This window comes from Aplidium turbinatum, chromosome 10 (genome assembly GCF_918807975.1).
Source record: "Aplidium turbinatum chromosome 10, kaAplTurb1.1, whole genome shotgun sequence".
Classification (NCBI taxonomy): Eukaryota; Metazoa; Chordata; class Ascidiacea; order Aplousobranchia; family Polyclinidae; genus Aplidium; species Aplidium turbinatum.
Window position 1 is genome coordinate 4270397 of NC_137481.1, and position 21179 is coordinate 4291575.

General features: G+C 37.7%; 3 protein-coding genes across 3 annotated transcripts; all 3 read left to right on the plus strand.

The window, feature by feature from the left end:
* The first annotated feature begins 92 nt into the window (after positions 1-92).
* On the plus strand, positions 93-9588 carry LOC145778725 (uncharacterized). Its single transcript, XM_082590284.1, has 5 exons — positions 93-578; positions 1494-1598; positions 7990-8095; positions 8753-8880; positions 9446-9588. The coding sequence occupies exons 1-5, from the start codon at positions 459-461 to the stop codon at positions 9578-9580; spliced, it is 594 nt and encodes a 197-aa protein (XP_082446410.1). The 5' UTR covers positions 93-458; the 3' UTR covers positions 9581-9588.
* A 960-nt stretch (positions 9589-10548) lies between these two features.
* On the plus strand, positions 10549-15656 carry LOC145778724 (uncharacterized). Its single transcript, XM_082590283.1, has 3 exons — positions 10549-10704; positions 11471-11617; positions 13466-15656. Exons 1-3 carry the CDS (start codon positions 10549-10551, stop codon positions 14912-14914), a joined length of 1752 nt encoding a protein of 583 aa, XP_082446409.1. The 3' UTR covers positions 14915-15656.
* A 1056-nt stretch (positions 15657-16712) lies between these two features.
* Positions 16713-21163, plus strand: LOC145778758 (sialate:O-sulfotransferase 1-like). The gene is made up of 4 exons (XM_082590332.1): positions 16713-17147; positions 17901-18087; positions 18396-18586; positions 19881-21163. Exons 1-4 carry the CDS (start codon positions 16772-16774, stop codon positions 20297-20299), a joined length of 1173 nt encoding a protein of 390 aa, XP_082446458.1. The 5' UTR covers positions 16713-16771; the 3' UTR covers positions 20300-21163.
* The last annotated feature ends 16 nt before the right edge of the window (positions 21164-21179 follow it).

The window sequence follows — 21179 nt, forward strand, 5'->3', positions numbered from 1 at the left end:
AAACAAGATTGGGCTTGAGCAGCGAAGCGTGCGACTGTAGTCACTAGAGACTAGCAATCATACAGTCTGCGTCACTAGAGGCTAGCAATCAGCTGATCTCGCAATAATTGTTACTGCGGGCAATTTGACTGTAGGCTATGTATGTATGTACATCAAAACATCAGATTTCAACATCAAAACATCAGATGTGGTAACATGGATTTTGTTGATGCTGTCTTTTGTGACATATTCTCGAGCGGTGTTTGCACTTTTAGTTATTTTGAAAAAAATGAAAGTAAATGAAACATTGGACTTTGGGCCTTGCCAGCGCCATTGAAAACATCTTGAAATGTATTCTTGAATGTTCAGTTTACACATTTTAATGCTTAATTCCCGTTTGAAATTTTCATTTAGTAGGTCTTTAAAGACATTTTGGGAATTCTAAAACTAACCATGTTATTTATCGGTGTAATTTAGAAATGGGTGCCTTTAGTAGCAATTTTGTAGTAAAAGAATCAGAGCAGATAAAAAATTTGAAACCATCTAATTCTCAATGGATTTTTAAGCATGCCGAAGTGCATGGAATGCCTTTTTCCGAGGTAATTTGAATGGATTTCACCCTATAGTCTACTTAACTACAGTTTACCCTACCATATTTCTTTGTAGCATCTATTGCAAAATCAAACAAATTTATAGAAATGTTCAATTGAATTGTACCTCTGACGTAATTTTTGCTTTTGGCTGAACAGTATCTTACATTATTATAATCAATCTTCGAAATTAGTGTTGGCAATTGCCGAGGTAATTGCATGTTGAGTTGAATCAACTCAAAATTAACTTACTTCTCCCCCCGTGAGTTATTTAACATAAATTACCGTAACAGCGTATGTATCGCGTTGCTCGCATTGCTACTTTTGGTATTATTACATCACAACAAATCAAGCAATGCGGTCATGATAGACTACTCTAGTATATTTTTCGCCTCTCGTTTTACAAGTACATGTTTTGGTGCAATCTTTTCGTAATAAATGTTCACAGCAATTGCTGAGGCAATTTCAACTTTTTCCGTTTGGCCTCGGCAACGTTTTTGCCAAAGTAAAGATATGCTAATTTCGAAGACTGTATAATAGTGTTCTTGGTTCTCTTTATTATCCCCATCTAATGCAGAATACAACTTTTTACCAATTGAAGCGCTGGTAAAAAATGAGAAATGTAATTTCTTTCAGTTGTTGACCAGAGTGACAATGAAGGAATCATTTTCAGTGACTTTATTTATGCATTTGCAATATTTAATAACAGTCAACTAAGGTTCGACTGACCTCAACAAATTTAGAAGTTTTGTCCTTGGAGCAATGGTAATTGAGTAGCGTTTATCTGTAAATCCAACCATGTTCTTAATTTCAAAATTCTATATTATTACGTGCAATGAAGAATTTTAAATTTCACTACTTGAAAAGCTTTACAAACTTGCACCAAAATCTTCACTGTATAACAATGTATCAAATGAAACGCAGGTGCATAGATGTTGGAGAAGATTTTTACAGTTGGGCCCTGATAAAAAAGGTGTTTTAACGAAAGATTCTTCCATATGGCAATCAGAGGATGTGTTTGCTAAGCAGGTAATTTCTTAAAATAGACATTTTTTCTGGTTACCTACTTGAAGTGCTGTCTGCACTTTTCTGAACATTGTTGTAGATAAACATTAGGGTGCATCAGGAGCCCCGACCATGCAATTTTTATTTCTTCTATTGTTTAAATTGTTAGGCTATATGAATTAGAATGTGTGGTAAAATATTATTTAATTCTTTCAACGTTTAGGTATGCCACACAGAACATAAAGATTGATCCAGTACAGGCCATACAGGGTTGCCACTTAGCAGACTTTATTGCAAAATTTGAGAAATTTTGCAAAATTTTTAACTGTTTGGATGCGAAATTTTGAGTTGGCAGAATTTTTAAGTTTGGCAGATTCACAAAACTCATAAGATTAGTTGAATTCCATTGAATTTGTGACAAAATTGTGGTTCTATCTTGTTGTTTGTGAAGTAAATGGTGGTTATGTTTTGGTTGTAATCATTTGCTTTTAACAAAGTAACTATGAAATCTAAAAATAGAAAGCATATTAGTTCATTTTAGTGGGTTTCATTTCAGTTTATCTTAGGAGTAAACTAGGCATAATTGGTTTGGCAGATTAAAAATGATTTTAAAAGATTTTTGGACACTGTTTGGCAGAACATCAAATTTTTATCTGGCAACCCTGATCCAGTAACTGTGTGCAATTAAATTGCTAGGTGCTCAGATAAACTGTACTAAGGTAATATCGCTGATTTTCGTTGTTATATTATATAGTGCAAAATAGGATAGGTTCAGGTATGGTAGATACCAGTTTCAACATCCTTTCAGCATTTTCTGTTGCTTACAATTGCTTTTATTGTGATATCAGGTAAATTTATAACTAACAGTGATTGAAGTAAATTTAATATATATATATGTCTTTGGATGAGTCAATTTCACCACTAACTCTGTTGAAGACAAGTGGAACAGGTGTGAAATCACCCACTCAAACACCAAAAACTCGACAATGTTCAAACATTTTTGTGTAGGTAAAGGACTGTCTGTTAATGCTGCTAAAATTACAGGGAGCAAACTGCCATCGTCTATGCAAGTATAACGTTACATGCTGTATCACATTGAAGATGAAGCCAAAACCAATCGAACTAAATTTTAGGCTTCTAAAATTGTTCTATCAAAAATCATTCCATTTTAATATAAAGCCAACATTCCAATGGTAACCGAACTTTATGCCTGTAACAAAATCATTAAACTTTTCGACGGCAATAAGAAACTTCGTGCCATTCCAGCTAACAGAAGACAAACTCCATTAGTGATGAAGAAATTAGGAGCCAGTATTTGAGTTTGTCAAAGACTTTTCGACTGTGGCCTACAGATGTTGAAAAACTGATGAAAAATGAAGATGACATAAAGTTCCTAAAATCCATGCAAACTGATAGAGTAGCCACTTTTGGGTCGTGTGATAAGAAACAAGCTTATTTGGTTCAGCGCTGCCAAGCACGCAAGGTAGGGTGTTGCAAATTTTACAACCTATGTTGGAAGTATGATTGTAAGGTGGGAAATCTTCCAAAACCACACCAAAAAAAAATTTATTTAAAAATATTAATATTTAGGGGTCCCACGCTTACCCCGAAAAGTTCATTTTTGGTCGCAAATGGCAACATTTTTAAATTGTTGTGAAATCTACATTATAAATGATAGATATGTCATGTTACATATCATTTTTGTCGGAATTGAATGTAGAATGAGCTGCAATAAACAAAAATGAGATTGATAAGATTTTGAAAATTTTTAGGCAACTGATTAAAAGTAGATTTTTTTCTTATTTTGCAGAATAGGTTAGAGGCATTCCATTTATCATCATCATAATCCATCGTCGGTTTGTTCCCCACTAATGGGGATGGCCGATTGTTTCCGCGCAGCAATTGTTTTTATCCCTCTTCTCCATTTCACCCTGTCTCTTGCATCTTCCTCCTTCAGTCCGACTTTTTTAAATTCATCCTTCACTTGTTGTTTCCACGTTCTTCTTGGACGACCGCATTTCCTCTTCCCATCCACCTTTAGATCTAGTGCCTTTCTAAGAAAACTTCCTTCCTCCCTCCTTATCACATGTCCATACCATCTTACTCCATTTGCCCTTGCCATTTGGTCTATGGTCTCTCTCATCTCTAGCATATCCAACAATTCTTCAGTCCTTTTTTCCCTTCTCGTTTTCACCCCACACATTGCTCTCACCATTGACCTTTCCGTTCTTCTCAGGATTGCCAGTTCACTCTCTCTCAATATCCATGTCTCGCTACCATATAGCATTGCAGGCCGCACACAGCTCCGATATACTTTCTCTTTCATCCTTAGTGAGAATTTTCTGCCATACAACATTTCCCCACATTCCCTGAACTTTGCCCAGCCCAATCTTGCCCTTGTTGTCACCGCTGCTTCACATCCACCACTTCCATTTATCCGATCACCCAGATAACAGAAGTCTGTCACTGTTTCGATGCCATGGCAGAACTCATCATCATGGCCTTCCACTTCATTCCTTCCTTTACTGCATTTCCCACAAACAAAACACTTCGCCAATCTTGTTGCGGCTCTCTTGACATTAGCACATCTTGCATGTACCCACTTTCCACATTCCTTGCATTGCATTGAATTTCTCATCACTCTCTTGCCACATATTCCACAGGGATCTACTTTGCTCTCAACAACTGTTCCTTCTGCTCCACTCACCATCACTTTTGTTTTTTCAAGATTCACCTTCATACCCTTGGTTTCAAGGTGAATCTTGAATATATATCACAAACCGCAATTAACAAAGCTCACTCTAAAGCAGTGGTTCCCAAACTATGGGTCGCGACCCAAACATGGGTCGCGAAGGGTCAGAAAATGGGTCGTGCAGAGACGATCTAAATCTGCCAAAATCGGACTGTTGTAAATTAATTTATAAATAAACTTTTTTTTCTTCTATTGAGCATCACACGCTTTTATTCGGCTTCTCTTATCAAAATCAATTATGGCAAGCAGTTTTACTGGCATTCAAGTCACTTCCATCAATAAATCACAGTACACGTAAATTATTCTTTAAGTTGACAATTTAAGATTTCTAAACTATTTTTTTTGATTTAAAGTTCATTTTTATCTGCGACCCAGGTGCTGCTGGCAAGCCGCTATGTACAGTAGGCTGTGTTGTAAAATGTTGTCAAACGAATCCTTAGAAGAACAAGTTAAAGAGACATCCGACGCATGTAAAAAATGAGCGCATTTTTAAGCACCGAGAAGAGGCACTGGAGCCAAGCCGGTTTGACTCAGCAACGAATCTAGCACTTTTACTTAGACTCTGAGCAAGAGGAGCTACAGTAGACCACCCTTCAACTGGTTGTCTGTGTCTTGTTTATAGCAGGCAAAGATTGCAAAAACAGTGGAGTGGTAAAATTGTTTATATATATAGGTTGTCTGTGTCTTGGGTCGCGAGAAGTTCACCAAACTCAGATTTGGGTCGCGGTCAAAAAAGTTTGGGAACCACTGCTCTAAAGGTTAACGCGTTAACCTATTACTTACATGTATTCGACGTCTGTTGATGTTGTGTGGTTCGTTGTGAAAGCGGCGAGATCGTTTCTGATACAGCTGGACGAGATAACGGAAGGCGAAGCGCGATAAGGAGTAAATGCTTACAAAAATTTGACGTCTACTGGCGTTGAATCAATGCAAATAGGGTGATATTTCTATAAAAGATTCAATTCTGCCAGCTGGCAAGCAATAGTAAGATTAAATTAACCTCCTAGTCTAGGGTTATTTTTGTAATGTTGTGGTCCTTACAAGCGCTCGTGTGGCCTCGGCATTTTTATTGCCGAGGCTAATGGGCCATTCATGCATCTGCCTCGGCAATTGCCGATTGCCGAGGCTAATTTCGATGACTGCATATTGCATTGCGGCTATGACTCCTGCGGCAAATATCAGGTTAAACAGTTGCTCAAATAAGAAAATGAATGAATTGTTCAAGAAATGTCACCAGTATTTGAATATTAAGGTGACCCAAAGTGGCATGCCGTAACTTTTTCAATGTAAGCAAATTTAATGAGAGAAATGAAAGTAAAAAGATCGTTTTTCGTTTTTTTTTCTTCCAAAATTCATCAAGGTAATCATGGACTCGTAATGTTTTCTCACGGCCATACAGGGGTCCGCAGACGACAGGTTGGGAACCACTGCTTTAGGAATTGATAACTGTGATCTTTTAACTACAATGCTTGACTGCTGGTTGCTCATCTAACAAACTTTGAATAGCCGACTTTCAATGTCATTGTTGTTGCACTTTTATAACCTAAAATTGTGGCATGTGTAAATAATTTTTTTTTTAAACATTTAAAAGTGAATGTTACTTTTACATCAGTTTATTCCTCATAAACTTCTGATTGCAGCAATATGTTGCATACCCTATTAAATCCAAAAAATACGTATTTAACTAAAATATCCAGATTTCACTAGTCGCGAGCCCCCCAAAATTTCGGGATGAGCGTGGGACCCCTAAACTTTAATATTTTTTTGAAAATTTTTTTCTACCTCATATTTTGGCCATTTCCCACCTCCCATTTATATTTCCAAAGTTAAAATCAAAATTTTTTTTAAAAATGCAACACCCTAACGCAAGGAGGCTGAGACTCGACGTCATGAAAATCCACTTTTTGATATGAGTGCAAACACCAGCACAGCAGTCTTAGACGATAGTGAAAGTGAAAATACATGTACCTCGTCCGATCAAGCAAAGGCTAGCCGAAGCCAAAAAGGTAGCAGGTACACAGGCATTTATACCTCATTATATATTACAGTCCCAAAGCTAGTACCTATTGCGACACGCATGAAAATGAATTAATGATCCCAGCTCAGCAGGTTGCATTTGAAGTTTTTATAGAAGAAGTTGGAGGTGACACATCGAAGGTAGTGACATCATATTCTTTAGCGGATTGCACCGGACAAAAGGTGGGAAAAAAATAGCAAGTTCTGTGAAAGAAAAATGGAATCCACCAAAACTGTTATCCCTCCATTGGGATTCGAAGCTGCAATGCAAACTAACTTATATAAATGAGAAAGAGGAGCGAGTAGTTATAGCAGCTGGCACTACAAAGGAAATGAAAATTCTGAGCATCCCTAGTTATGAACCTCAAACAGACCGTAAAACAGGTGAAATAGTTGCAAAAGTTTCAGCTTATTTGATTAAACAATAAACAATGGAACTGTTTGAAGTGCGTTGTAAATTTAGTGTTTGATACCACTTCAAGTAACACTGAACATGTATTGGCAGCATGTATCAGCCTGCAGCAGCAGTTGGATCGACCGATTTTATGGTGTGGATGCAGGCACCACATAGGTGAAGTGGTGATCAGTCATGTTTTCAATGAGCTAAAAATAGAGACATCAAAATCCCCTCATGTGATGTTGTTTGTAAGACTACGCAAAAACTGGGGAATGATTCCACATTGCTCGGCTGAAAAACTAGCTAGATTGGACCTATCTAATTTTGATGAACAAGCAAAAGTATTAGTATTACAGCTTAAAGAAGATGTTCTCAGGTTATGCACAGCGCAGGAGAAGTTTAAACGTGATAACTATGTATAAAGAATTTATTCATTTATGCTTGGGCTACCTTGATCCAAATAAACCAGTCAATTTCATGAGGCCGGGTGCTTTAAAGGCACGTTGGATGGCCAAGATCATATATATTCTTAAACTAAGCTTACTGGAACACCAGATTATTCAGAGCCTAATTTAGCTACCCAAGACTGTGAATGTTTGTGCATTGCATGATTTTGCAGCCTACCCTGCTATACAGGATGGAACCCAATCATTATGATGTTCTAAATATCAATTAGTATAAAATATTGTTCCGTACACGCATACTATAGTGGCACTAAATTCAGAGTTGTTAACTAGAATGTGACTTTTTGAGTTAAAAGAGATTAAATTGCACAAGAGTTACCGTTCAATAACATTAGGGCCATGTGGCATACCTAAATGTTCACGAAACTTTATACCATTTTCACACACTGATTTTCTCACCCAGTCTAACAGTTTAGGCAATAGAAGAAATGCGATGTTAGTATTTTTCAAAAATATGGGGCAGCTGATGCACCCTAATAAACATTGACAACAAATTTCAAGTTATTCTATGTCGTGAAGAAGATCAAGTGCATCTTGGTGCTTTCTACATGAACACTAATTGCTTCAATTAATTATATTGTGTGCTACTTGGAATTTCTTTTAAATTAGCTCAAAATCGAATATATGCAATACTAGCCAGTGGTTTTAGCTGAAAGAGTGTGATACGTATTAACAGTTGTTTGTTATGTTATTGTCTTTCACTTGAATGATAATTTTTTTAAAGGTTGTTGCTACATCTATTTATGGAAACCCATTTTTATACTTTTAATATTTTTCTTGTTGCAGATATTAAAGCGCCTTCCATGGTCCAACAAAACTACATTGTCCTTTCAAGTTTATTTAAAAATGTGCTATTGGTTTGAAAACATAGATGAAGTAACTAAAATTAAAGGTGATATTGTAATTGTAATATATTTCTTTTAGTATCAAAATTGGGAAAAGCTAACTGAAAAAGGCGATATGGTACTAAGACACTTCTTCAAATGGGCGATCTACCTTATTTATAACCAGAAGCAATCACTAAGAAAAACAAATCGATATTCTGATTGGGGTGTGCAGATGATGAACGTCTTTAAAACTTAACACAATTGCATGATATACCAGTACACTTATCATTTAATGACGTTTATGTTAATTGGTCACTAGAGTTTGTCATAAAAAAACTGTTTCATTTTACAGCCTGTGGCTTGAATGTCAGTTCTGTAATTGAGTTGTTAATGATTTATTAATTGTGTTCATTTATAAGCTGTGCTGACTGTGGACGGTCTGGACACCATTGTTGTACTACACAAAATCGTATACTGTCAGTTGTCACCCACTATTTGAAAACACCTCGGTGCACTCAGTATGTCCAGTTGTCCACGGTAGTCTGCATGGCGCTCATTGTCTTGATATTATGGCTTTTAAGCGTTAACAAATTCATCACTTGTAACGTTTGAAACACAGATTCTGTATACATATTATATGAGACACTGGAATGGAAACAAAATTATTATTTTTTCTTTAGTTTTCCATAAACAAATTAATGCGGGTGATGTGTTTATTTTAGTTATATTTGATATGATCTACCAAGGACGGCCAATGAATGCTGAAGTTATGCAACGTCTGTTGAAGTATGTTTATCCTGGCAAACCAGAAGAAGAACTGAAAGAGATTGCCTCATCTGTAGTTCAGGAGGTACTGGACACATTCTTATGTTAAGCTTGCTGATGTTATGAGAGCAGTTTTGTGCAGTTGAAATTAATTTTTCTTCTGCTCTGAAAGTTGCACATGAACAATAAAAAACAATGAAAACTATTAATACTACAAAAAGTGCTCAATGCTAAGCAAAAAGGCAAAGCAGAGCAAATTGAATCAAATATAGTAATAACTATATTTGATTGAACAATAAAAAATATATTTTATTAGAAAATGCTTCTTATGTAAAAGCTTATCCACGAATGTTTGCGGTCCTAGATATAAAAGTTAGTTTTGCTTCATCAAATTTCATCGCTTACCTGTGGAACTTTTTGCCGCCTTGTTTGATTGGACAGATATCAACAACAGCTTTGATACGAATTCTCTTGTTGGAAAAAATATAACTTAAGTGGCAATATTTACACTGAAAAAACAGCCCAATGAAAATCCTATATAACTTGTATTTCGACCAGCCGAATACTTTTTGCAAATTGCATCAAGCCGGGTCAGTAAGCACATGCAGGTTGCTAGTTTTTAGTGGTCATCACTTGAAATATTTTTACAGGGAGATTATAAGAAGATTGGTGCAATTGATGAGGAACAATTTATCGAGTTGGCCAAACATGTTCCTTTTGAAGATATGGCCAGCATCTTACGCTTTGACATAATACCAAAAGAACTTCATTTGAGTTCGCAATAGTGTTGTTATCACGCTTGCAAGGCTTCACAATCTTGTGTATTGCATCAATGAAATCTTTGAATTGTAATTTGAAATTGCAGAATCGTTGTTTTAACGAAACTTTTTAAAGAAAACAAGTGTTGTAATGCTTACTTGCCTCAGCTCAATTTTAATTACACTCAGAACATCCTTTTTGATATTAAAGTTTGAAGTCGAAAGCAAAACAAAGACACCTGTTAATTATTTTTGATACGATAAAGTATTTTGCGCTTCAGAATTACTGAATTATTCTGTTCAATCAAAATCGACACCAGACCGAATAGATTGTTAAGCTAATCGGCATGCCATTTGTATGTATCATATATGATGGAGTTTAGCTTCCCAAGGTTGTTTCAACCGGGCGTTGTTTTACCATATAGTTCGCTTGGAGGTAAATGGTAACATGTTAGTTAACTGGTTCACGATACTGTAACTTCTGTCTGTCGGACTCTGTTAAATGGTGTACCTTATATTTCTCAACACCATCCGCATTCTTCGTATGCTTTGACTGTTTGTTCGAAGTTTAGCCATTTCGCAAGTTATCGAGTTACTTGTTGCAATTTATTTTAAAACATATTTTTAAATTCATACTTTCTTCAATTTTACAATGTTTTACTTTGTATCTAAGACCTTTCTTATGTTTGCTTCTTGCACTGAGCTGTATTCAACATATTTTGTGACGATGGAGATGTTTAAAACGGATCCATTTTCAGTATTATGAAATGTTGTATATTTTACCTTTTTGAAGTTTGCTGTATTTTTCTTAAATGTTTTATTCACAGTAGTTTGGTGCTTATGTTAAATTAAACGGTTTGTTTTGTGCCATGTTATTTTTCCCACCTGTCTAGCAACGTAACCCTCATCCTACCCTGGCGTTCGTTTGTCGCTAATTTGATAAATCTTTGTTTACATTTTCTAGCCTTGTTTAGTTGTCAGCTTGAAGTAACAATATGAGTGCCGCATTGGGATATGGTAAGCTGAAGAAGCGTAGATGTCTCCAATTGCAAGACATGCGCAATGTCTCCACTTTGGAACGGACGTTTGAAAGCAGGAAACACACACTGATGAGAAAGGCATTGCAATTGGAACAAGCTTGTGGTGTGGAGGTATTGGAATCATAAATGTATTCTTAATGCCTCAACATTTATTTGCAAGACCCATGTAATGTAGATTTACATCTAGGACGTTGGCTTGTCACGCGCTGCTTTGCGCAACTTGATATTATTTTTGTTCACTCAGACAACCTACTAACGCAGTTGCGTCCTGGACGCGTTAATGACAAATAATAAAATGATTTATGATAGATTAACGCAGTTCTTTTTTTTATGAATCCTGTTTGGAGAATAAGCTTAAATCTCTATCTAAGGAGCTTCAGCTTATTTCATCTCTACGAAATCGGAGTGTCAAGGGAGCTGACTTTGTTCAGCCCCCATCTTATGGAGATGCCTCAACGTGGTGTAGAGGTGAACCCAGGCTGAAAACTAGGCTCACTCCTAGAAACTCCTGGGGCTAATAGACACACGTTAAAAGTCCTCAACGGCAATCTCTTTTTGGCGGAAGAGGGCAGTGTCTGACGGGCAGGCATCCTGTAAGGCGGGTCTCAATGAACAGAGCACCCGGCAGCCCGTTGCAACCGGTTCCCTTGAATCTGCACGTTTCGATCTTATTGGACCGCAGTGGACATGGAGCTGGCCAAGAGTGTGTGCGTAGCTCTCTCCTCGCGTAGTCACGACCACATTAAACAACCACACAAGCGAATGGCCTTTGTCTCAATTTGGACCAGGACCGAAACAAAGCCCAATGGCGATGTAATAGGAAGAGAACTTTAAGTTTTGGGTTTTTAACTCTTACTTTATTCCTGCCTTGTTTCAGGTGCTTGTTACAGTGAAAATGAAGAGCAATGTGACGTACTATTACTGTTCGAACATAAAGACTATAGAACACTTGAAAAGTTGTGGAGTAATTGGAGATGTGTCACAAAACGCCGCTGAAGTGCTGATGGTGTTACCAGACCCCCAGGTATGGTTATCTCTGGTTTTATTTATCAAAATTTTGTACCATTGCAATTTTCTAAACAAATTATTCAACGCCCGGTGCAACCAAACATCAGATATATTTAAAGCGCTTTACTTTTGGGACCGACCCAGCATTAAGTTTCCGGTGTAATGTATTAACCAGGAGTAGGAATCATGCACGTTTTGTGAGATTCCATTGAGGCTACTTCCTACATTACATCGTCTATCTCTGGTAATATATCTTTATTAAAAATTTGCATCATGGCACCTTTCTAAACATATTAACGCCCGGTACCATTAACACATCAACTACCTTCAAAATGGCCTCATCATTGCAACCGGCACAAAATTCAAGTATCGTTGTAATGGAATCACCCAATGGCCAATATTGTTATACGTAGTCTAATTTTTTATCATAAACAATAAGCTAAATAATCACCTGCTTGCATAGGCCCCGACTTTTATTTTTGCACGGGGTGGCGGATAGCACAATATGGCAACCTAAAAACTTAAGCCAAGGGAATTGCTCTCCCACGATTTTTGATAGCTTCTCCCTTTAACAGCGATTATCCTGCTCGTGCTCGGTTCTTCCACCTCCTTGATCGTGCTAACGCCTTTTGGCAGTGGCACACTTTCGTTTCGTTCAGGCGTTTGCTCACTTTCATGCTGGCTGAAATCCTGACAAGGCGCAACAAAAAATGACTCAATGGAGGGCTGCAATTTTGAACGCTTTTTCGGTGGCATCTTTAAGCTGAATAAAACTGGAATGTCGGCGAAAACTTTTACTGGACTTTTCGTAATTTTTTCTATGATGTAACAAGCAACTCCTAAGTCAGACCAATAAATTCCCGCCTCACAATTGGTCACGCATTGACACGCAATATTATTGCATGAAGTAGATAACAAAGTAGAAATTAAAGCATGAAGTAGATGACAGTACACTCCAATTGAAATCGGAAAATAATTCAAAATGCAAAATCTTGAGTAATTGAAAAAGGTTGCTTTTATTATTGGGAATTGGCAGGGGTGTAGCTTTCCTCGAATAGAATCATGTAAACGTGTACATTTGCAGAACGTTAAAACTGCTCCTACTTTACTAAGTGCACTTTTTAAATGAAACTCAAAAAGTTTCGAAAATTGCAGTTTTTTTAATGAAATTTGAAAATAGATATTCATTTATTCATTTAGGGAGTGGAGCTATCAGTCATCGAGATAATTTTATTTCCAAGTATTTTATAGCTGTCATAATTTATAGCGATATTATAAGCAGTTTAAAATTTTTCAAAGAAAATTTTGAGGGAGGCAATGGAAAGATCGTATTTTATTGATTAATAAATCCCATTGTAAACCTAACAAATGTAACAATGACTTATGACAAGTAACAAATAAAACGATCGCAACAACAACAAGGAAAAAACTCGTAGCCACGTGTTGCGTAATATTCACGTAGCTTGCTTAATGTTCCGCGAGTATCATGCTTGTGACAAAAACAATCATTTTCTTCGCAATACTGTATTGGTTTACCTCTTGCTTTACGTTGACTTTAAGCGAAAACCAATGATCAAAAAAAGATTGAAACGTCCGTTCAAATGACATTTATTTGCAGTGAGTAATGTAACCTAAACGGGTTGGCTGCCACCCCGCCACAGCGGTTACGGGGTGGTGTGGCCACCCCGTAACCCCTGTAAGTCGGCGCCAGTGCGCTGCTTGCAAATACTGGTGAATATTCTAGAAGAACGTATCATGGCTTAAGTTAGATGCCTGGCCATCGCTCTCATTGGATTACAGGATTGTAGTTTTGTGTTATAAAAAATATTGGGCAGAATTGAACAATGCTCTTATTTTTACCCAGGTAGATACCATGCCTGCTCCAAGAGGTGAAAAAGAACGAAGAAAGGTATTGTTAAAAGAAAATCTTCTAGTGCAATCTCCTAGTGTGCCGCGGAAAGCTGGAAGTGGGAGCAAAAAGATTCCGACTTCACAAAATAATCATCAAACTTCGAACGAAGCCAAAAAACTGAAAGCACGATCTGAAATTTACAAGAAGACTGAAAAAACATCAAAACCTCTTCGGAAAAAGTCAAAACAAAACTTAATATTGTTGAAAAGCTCGACGCATCCAACAAAAGAGATTCGCCAAGATAGGGATCATTGTAATGATTTTCCACGGGTGTTGGCTCCATTAAGGGGGCATCAAGCACCCAAACCCAGTCCTGACATCAGTTTGTTTGTCCCAGTTGCCCCACCAAAGCCTCGCCCTGTCGCTCGTGTGAGACCAAGTCTAAATTCCGACGTAGAATCAACGTCAGATGACGACAGTGATGATTCATCAGATGATTCTGACTTAGAAGCGGAGGTTTCGGAATCAAGATCTGCTAAAGCTGGATTCCATAAATCATCACTCGGTGGCAGAAAAAGGCTTGATGGAGGCAAGCATTCCGCGTCACTTCCAACTACTGAAAGAAAAAGATGTAGAAGCCTCTCAATGGTAACGGTGAAGCCGGAAAAGCGCTTTTCTGCCTCGACGTGTGATTCCACCGATCCATTTCCAGTATCGGCTACGTCCGCCTCCGAGATTGTCGAAAGGACGTCTGAAGCTGACATTTTTCGTTCTAAAAATAGTAACAAATGTGTTGCCCCGTCTTCTCAAGCGTCTGATAAAGATGCTCTGGCATCTTCCATCCATTCTTCGACAAAGCCTAGTTATTGCACTTCTACTTTCACCACCCAGTCGGAGAGGCGTCACAAAACAGCTCTGTTACCTCCATGTCCTAGGTCCACTGCCAATCCATCCCGTGGTACTCGCTTAGCGGGGCCACCAAGATTGCATCTTTTGACAACGCTTTGTTCAAAGCCTTCGCTTGATGGTAGCCATTCTTCTCCAGCACAAAATAAACACCAAAGCCGTCACAAAAATGCGACTGAAAATTCCTGTGGCACTATTTCTGAAGGTCCATTTCTACATCCAGTTGTGAAGAAGGAAATTGGCGATCTTTCGTCAAGGAAACTTACCTCTACAGACCGCGATTTCTCGAGCTGCGCTGTAAACAGAGAAGCAAATTCGATGCCAGAAAATCAGAAACGAAATAGAAGCTCAGAGGTTAAAGACTCCGGTTTATTGTTTGTTATCGATAAGACAAAGTCTACGGTTGGATATCACTCACGAGCATGTAACGAAACACCTTCAACTTGTAATGAACTCTACGCTGGTGTAAAAACAGAAAAACTTGACGGTAGCTCAGCTTCTTGTTGGCCATTAGGGGAGATTGAAAAACTGCACGGTCTTGAAAACCAGAGTTAGCCTAAAGCGTCCACTGGGATTAAAAATTGTATCAATGGCATGGCTGGAAAAACTATCTTCAGTTAACCTCCATGGTCTGTTTGCATTGCGCAACTCGTCATCTATTGTTTCTTTTTTTGGCCAGAGATTTGTATTTAGTTTGTTGAGAACAGAAAGACGCACATGACGATTTTAAAGAAAAGCTCAGACACAAAAGTACCCAGACAGCAATTCAGTCGTTTTTGCATTGATTCAATGTCTGCAGACAAAAAACGCCTGATTTGCTGTCTGTGTAACTGTAACAGATAGTGAAATCTGAGTAAATTGTTTGGTTGCTACCTGACGTTTAAAACTTTTTCACTGCTTTAAAATTATGCAAACCATTTGGAATAACAGTTAAGTTTATTATGGAAATCATTGTTTTGAAATTGTGAAGAGCGAACTGACTGGTCTCATTTTCCAAGAAATTACATTTTAGAATAAAAAGTTGTGGTTTACTGAACAATATTTTCACCTTACTGTGACAACACAATAGACTTCTGATCTGTGCTTATTCTCGATGTTTCACTAGAATGATTTTTATTGTCAACCCGCTCAATGAAGATGAAGCCATCAGACCTTTGTGCTCACAAGACCTCCAAAAAACCTTTACCACTAGCGTATGGTTGAGTCTTTGTTTCCTACCGCCAGATGGGGGTAGCTTTCTAGTCATCTATTTTCCCGCTGCAAACTGAGTGCAGTAAATAAAACATGAACAGTTTGATGTGGCATGTGTTGCTTTGTGTAGCCATCAAGCGGTTGAAGTCGCAATCTCACAAGCAGGTGTTATCTCAGTAAGAGCTATCGCTGCACAGTGCACCGTAGGCTACAGCTTTCGTTATTTTCTTGCTTTTGGGCTGTTCTTTTGGCCATCGGTAAAAACTTGAAGACGCTTCACAATTGACAACAAAGCGAATTTGTCTCAATTGCCATCTAAGCAGGCTGTAAAAGCCTTGAAATAACATGATATTCAACTGGCCAAAATAAAGCTCTATTGAACGATTCGATGGCAGTAGATTATTATTAACAAACTTACTTGTCTGGTAGATAGACTGTCTACGTGTCTGACCTAGGCCAATTGCCAACAACATTAAGCGTATGGTAACGGTCTCGTTCAATTTCAAAGAAATCACTTTGCGATATTGATGTGATAACAGTTTTGTGCGTAAAGTGATATTTCCTGTCTGAGGCCGAGTAAGTTTCCTGTGTTTAACAAAAGTCTGTTTGCTTTTGTTTCCAAAATATGATCACTATTTTTAAAGTAGGCCTATACTTTCTCAGAGAAAGAAACTTTATTTTACTGTTTTGAGTTTAAAGTTTCTTAGTTGAAGAGCGTTAAACACAGTTTCTCTTGCATAACTCAATGTATGCAACAAGCCAGCAAAAGCAGAACTTACGACTTTTTCAAACCGAATATTTAGCACTAACTATGAACTCGTTTGTAGAAATTACAGTTACAGGCTAGCCAAGTGAAAAAGGGCATTTGTTTTAATGTTTGATTCAGTTTTTCTTTGATACTCTTAATAGGAATATCTTAAACAGCTCTCTGAAAATTAAACATGTCAGTTTATTGAAAACAAGCCTGTAACAAATCAACCTGCCAGCTGAACTACTACCAATAAATCTTTGTTTTCAACATGGCAACACTTCCTGGATTATTTTGCTTGAGGCTGTGCAATGTTCTACGTCACGACTTTTGCTGTTAGCGGCTCAATAGCAGAAAGAAAATCTCTTTCTAAGTTGTTATGGCAATCTACATGACTTGATTTTCAGATTTCAGAGAGTAGCCTACCTACTGGTATAGGGTGGTCTGCGTTTAGATGCCCGTTTTATAAAGTTATGTTTATGAAGTTGCCTCTTAGAAGCACGATTTTATTCACTGTAGTTTTATGTCTGTTTCTATATGTAGCAAAGTGGTCAAAGCGAGACATCGAAAGGACCAACTCACTGCAGGAGAGACACCAGAGACGCATCGAAGGCAAGAGTGCTTCGTTTAACAGTTTCATAGGTTATAACAAAAACTTAGAACGGTATGGTGATTTCAAAAGCACGCAAGTGGTGGAAGCAAATAAAGGCCAACCCGTTAGAATTGACAAGAGACTAAAAGCAAAACTGCTTAAAGAGCAAAATAGGAAGAAAAATGCTTATAAGAAATGGAAGTCACATCTTTCGTCTGATTTTGAAAGTAATTGGAAAAATAATGAAGTTTCAAACGGTAAGTTGTCTGAGTATAGCCTGCTGATATTTCAACTATTTCATTTTTACAACTCACTGGTGAGAAAAAAAATCAACTTACTGTAGGCTACTGTAAGTCGTTTGTTACTTTAAGCCAAGTCTACTAGCCGGTGGAATGACGCTGCATCTACCCTTTAACTATTCTAGGATCTTTCTAATTTAACAATCTGATGTCTAAAACGTTTTTTCCCTAGACTGGATAAAGTGCAGGCCTTACTTATTAGAAGAAATGGTGTATTGAAAACGACAATAATAAAACGAAACAAACAGTTGCTTACCGAATTCTTACATATTCCCTAGTCACTCCAAATCTCCAGTTCTCCAGGAGTGAGTGTCGTTTGTCGGCAGGAGTGGCCGAGTGGTTAGCGCGTTGGGCTCACAGTCGAGAGCCTGCATGTTCGACTCCAGCCACCCGCACTTGCTGTTGTTTCTCTGGGCAAGAAACTTTACGATAATTGCCTCTACCCAGTGATCGATTTCGAGTAATGGGTAGTACCAAATTTCAGTAATAAGTAGAGTAGACAACCGGAAACAGACATTGCCGTCGGCTGCAGCGTGGGTCAGGTGTACGTCGGAAGGCGTACACCGATGCATAGCGCTCAAGTCCGCTTTCCCGCAATGCAGGATAAAGATAATAAAACAAAAAATCTGATATTGATGCAGGGGTAGCCCATGGCATTGTAGACGAGTGCAGTAGGCCTATAGAGTAGGCTAAAAGTAATTTGTTTTGTAGATTGCGCAGAAACCAAGTTTTTATCTCCAAACTTGCAAAGTAGTGATCGTAAAGTGGCGCTAGCGAGCTTTCCCGGCTCTGGAAACACTTGGTTGCGACATCTTCTGCATGTGGCCACTGGGGTTTGGACTACGAGCGTGTATTTTGATCCAAAATTATTTAAAGGCGGTTTTATAGGAGAGGCAGTGTAAGTAAAAACTTGAATCTATGCTTTGGTGAACCCGACGCCGGTTCAGGCCGGTAGCAAGAATAAGTTCATTCTTTAATCATTGGAACATTTAGGCTGCCAATGATTGAACACAATGCAATAAAATTTTATTTTAATTGTGTAGCCTGTACCAAACTACTGTAAACTATAAATTTTTTGACTTAAAAATTAAAGCTCAACTAGAAGTTTTCTAGCGTCTTGTATACAGTAATTCAGCAGTATTTGTCGGAAAAGATCGTTCTTAAATGTTCGCCATCATTAGGCCTAATCTTCGGTGCACTCATCAGGTCTTGCAACAGCTCACTAGCCGTTGGAATTAAAGCTCACACATTATATCACGCGGATATGTTGGGCTGCACGTTTGATAATGCTGTGCTGCTACTGAGGAACCCCTACGAAGCGATTTTATCGGAGTTCAATAGAAAACGAGGAAAAAGTCATGTGGGTTTTGCCAAGAGTGCCGAGTTTCATTCCAAAGGTAGCAACATTCATAATTTATTTCGCTGTTTTTGGTTTAAAAAGTTATTGCGATTTGCTTACTGTATAGCCTACTCTTTTCACATGTAAGTCTATTAGACTACAAGTAGGGGAAGGTCGGGTTAGTTGAGCCACTGGGTTAGTTGATCCACCCCTTAAATGTGGTGAGGTAACCACATTTTATCATCACGTGATCTTAAAGTTTTTCATAGCGTGGTCTCTCATCTGGTTTGAGTTGACGAATGATATTATATGTGGTGCTGAAGTTAAAAAGTTGTGTTTTGACCTTGGAAAGTAGATTTTGAAAATAGAGGTATGTCCAATGATATTTTTTTATACTTGGTTAATGCGACAGTTTCATTTAATTTGTTTGGTAGCTTACCAAACAAGCTACGTTCTGAATAAAAAGCGACATAGTGTGCCATGAAGTTTTGCTGTAGTTTTAACATTTTCATGGCGGTATAGTTAAGGTGTTAGTTGAGCCACTGCCTTCGGTGTTAGTTGAGCCAGTGTAAAAAGGGCGTTATAATGCTTACGAAACCTCCACACACCTTACCTAGATTGCAGCTGATGGATAAGTCTGTTTACGGTTCAATAAATCTCTTTGAACTACAAAAAACTCAACAAAGGCACATGGACTTGGTCAAGCTTTAATAAAATGGTGTTATTTGGACGCCGTGGCAATACCTTCATTGTTTGATGTGTACATTGAGTTACGAGCGGCTCTTGGAATAATTGTTAACCTGTTTTCATTTATTGATGTTATTACTTTAAATATAAGCTAAGGCTTGGAAAAGAAACGTGGTTAAATTTGTGTTTTCAGAAATAATAAATGAGGCTCAACTAACCCCAGTCTGTGGCTCAACTAATCCTTACTGTGGTGTTAGTTGAGCCATTTGACTACTAGTTTTTAAACACCTGTGGACCCGGTTGTCGTTGTTCGATAAGGCTTGTATTTCCTACAAATATTGTTTAATATACCCAGAAAGTAGAGCTTTGTGAATGAAGAAATAAAAGCAACTCATATAAAAAAAATGCAAAAAGTGGCTCAACTAACCCGACCTTACCCTACACGTAATCTCGCCTAAACCACAAAATGTAATGCCGTAGGATTTTTATTGATGCACACTTGACCTATACAGAAACTATTATGTATGCCTATTTTCTAGGTTTTCTAAAAAGATTAATGGTTAACGGTTGCAAACTATAGGCTAAAGGCTGAATGTTGGGATAAACTTATCATCGCAAATTTTTATTGTTTGTTGTTCTTTTCGATGATTAGTGGATTGTTTCAGCTTGGAGTGAACATGTGACAAGCTTGGCGAACCATTTCTTCCAACTCGTCTCGAAATGGCTTGAATTTTGCGGATTAAATGAAAGAGGAAAATCTCGCTGTTTGATTGTTGATTATAAAGACTTGGTTGAGAACACGTCCCATGTTATAGAAAAAGTGTTGACGTTTATGAAGATTCCTCAGAAACGAATGAGTTGCATTTCAAATGAGAATCTTGCACAAGGAAACTTTCATCGGACTCATCAAAGTTTTAAAAACAAGACTTCCACATCGGGCTCAAAACCTCCGTTTTGTTTCTTAAGTGAGCATGCAAAGAACGGTTTGCACAAAACAATAGAAGACCTATCAAAAATTTTATCCCTAACAGATGATAGTAAGGGACACGTTTATGAAATAAGCAGAGATCGTCCAGTCTGTTGAGTTGGAAGGGATTTTTAGCTGTCAACATTTTCTTTGATTTGAAAAGTAGCCTACATCTCGTATATTTTTAGACGCCATTGAAAAACTGGTCGTTTCGTAAGCTAGGTTATTTAAATTAAGTTCGCTTTAAATCAAGGGTCTCAAATTGCTCTGAGAGACAAATAAATACTTGGAAATCAACCCAAGGGTGCAATACCTTTTTGCATTGCGGAAAATTAATAAGGCCGTTTCCCAGGCCCGCTCCGTCATTCTAAATTTGGGGCGGGCCCTACAGAGTTTTCGATCTTCGCGAGCCGCATGCGTGTTTGAGTCTGAGACAATTGCTTTAGACTTGTTCGATAGTAAACGCATTCATGCTTTTACTTTAAAAATGCTGGGTATAAAAAACAAACAAACAATAACTCTATATGGACAACTAGTGGAATTAAAAGCCCTTTATTCGTCATATTTTTAGTGTTTTTGTGATTATGCAAGTCTTTAAACTGAATTAGACTGTTAGAGAACAGAAACAAAAGAAGTACCACTTAGAGATTTTTGTTTTCAATTAAAGAAAAATTTCTTTAATGGAAAAGAACGTAACTTTCCTATTTTTGCTTGGAAATTGCCTCGTTTCCTGTAATTAGTTAGTTATGTAAAGAGGAAACTACAACAGATTCTTATGACGTAGAAAAAGGGGGCGGACATTAAAAGTGGGCGTAGCTAATGCCTTCGTCATATGACAGGCAGGTCTCATTCCCTTTTTCACGTTATTTGTGACACGAAATTTATGAACTTATTTTGTTATAGGCGGAAATAACTTTTAGTTGTTCTTCCAATCAAATGTTGTTGATTTAAAAATGAATTACGTACACAAATAATTTTCTTGGAAAGATGTCGTTAC

Bases quoted from the DNA above. Each gene is read 5' to 3' on its own strand.
- LOC145778725 (XM_082590284.1), top strand. From the start codon at position 459: ATGGGTGCCTTTAGTAGCAATTTTGTAGTAAAAGAATCAGAGCAGATA. The intron at 8,096-8,752 runs GTGATATTGTAA...TGTTTATTTTAG, and splicing joins TGAAGTAACTAAAATTAAAG to TTATATTTGATATGATCTAC. The intron at 8,881-9,445 runs GTACTGGACACA...ATATTTTTACAG, and splicing joins CCTCATCTGTAGTTCAGGAG to GGAGATTATAAGAAGATTGG.
- LOC145778724 (XM_082590283.1), top strand. From the start codon at position 10,549: ATGAGTGCCGCATTGGGATATGGTAAGCTGAAGAAGCGTAGATGTCTC. The intron at 10,705-11,470 runs GTATTGGAATCA...GCCTTGTTTCAG, and splicing joins AACAAGCTTGTGGTGTGGAG to GTGCTTGTTACAGTGAAAAT. The intron at 11,618-13,465 runs GTATGGTTATCT...ATTTTTACCCAG, and splicing joins TGGTGTTACCAGACCCCCAG to GTAGATACCATGCCTGCTCC.
- LOC145778758 (XM_082590332.1), top strand. From the start codon at position 16,772: ATGTTTATGAAGTTGCCTCTTAGAAGCACGATTTTATTCACTGTAGTT. The intron at 17,148-17,900 runs GTAAGTTGTCTG...TTTGTTTTGTAG, and splicing joins AAATAATGAAGTTTCAAACG to ATTGCGCAGAAACCAAGTTT. The intron at 18,587-19,880 runs GTAGCAACATTC...GGATTGTTTCAG, and splicing joins TGCCGAGTTTCATTCCAAAG to CTTGGAGTGAACATGTGACA.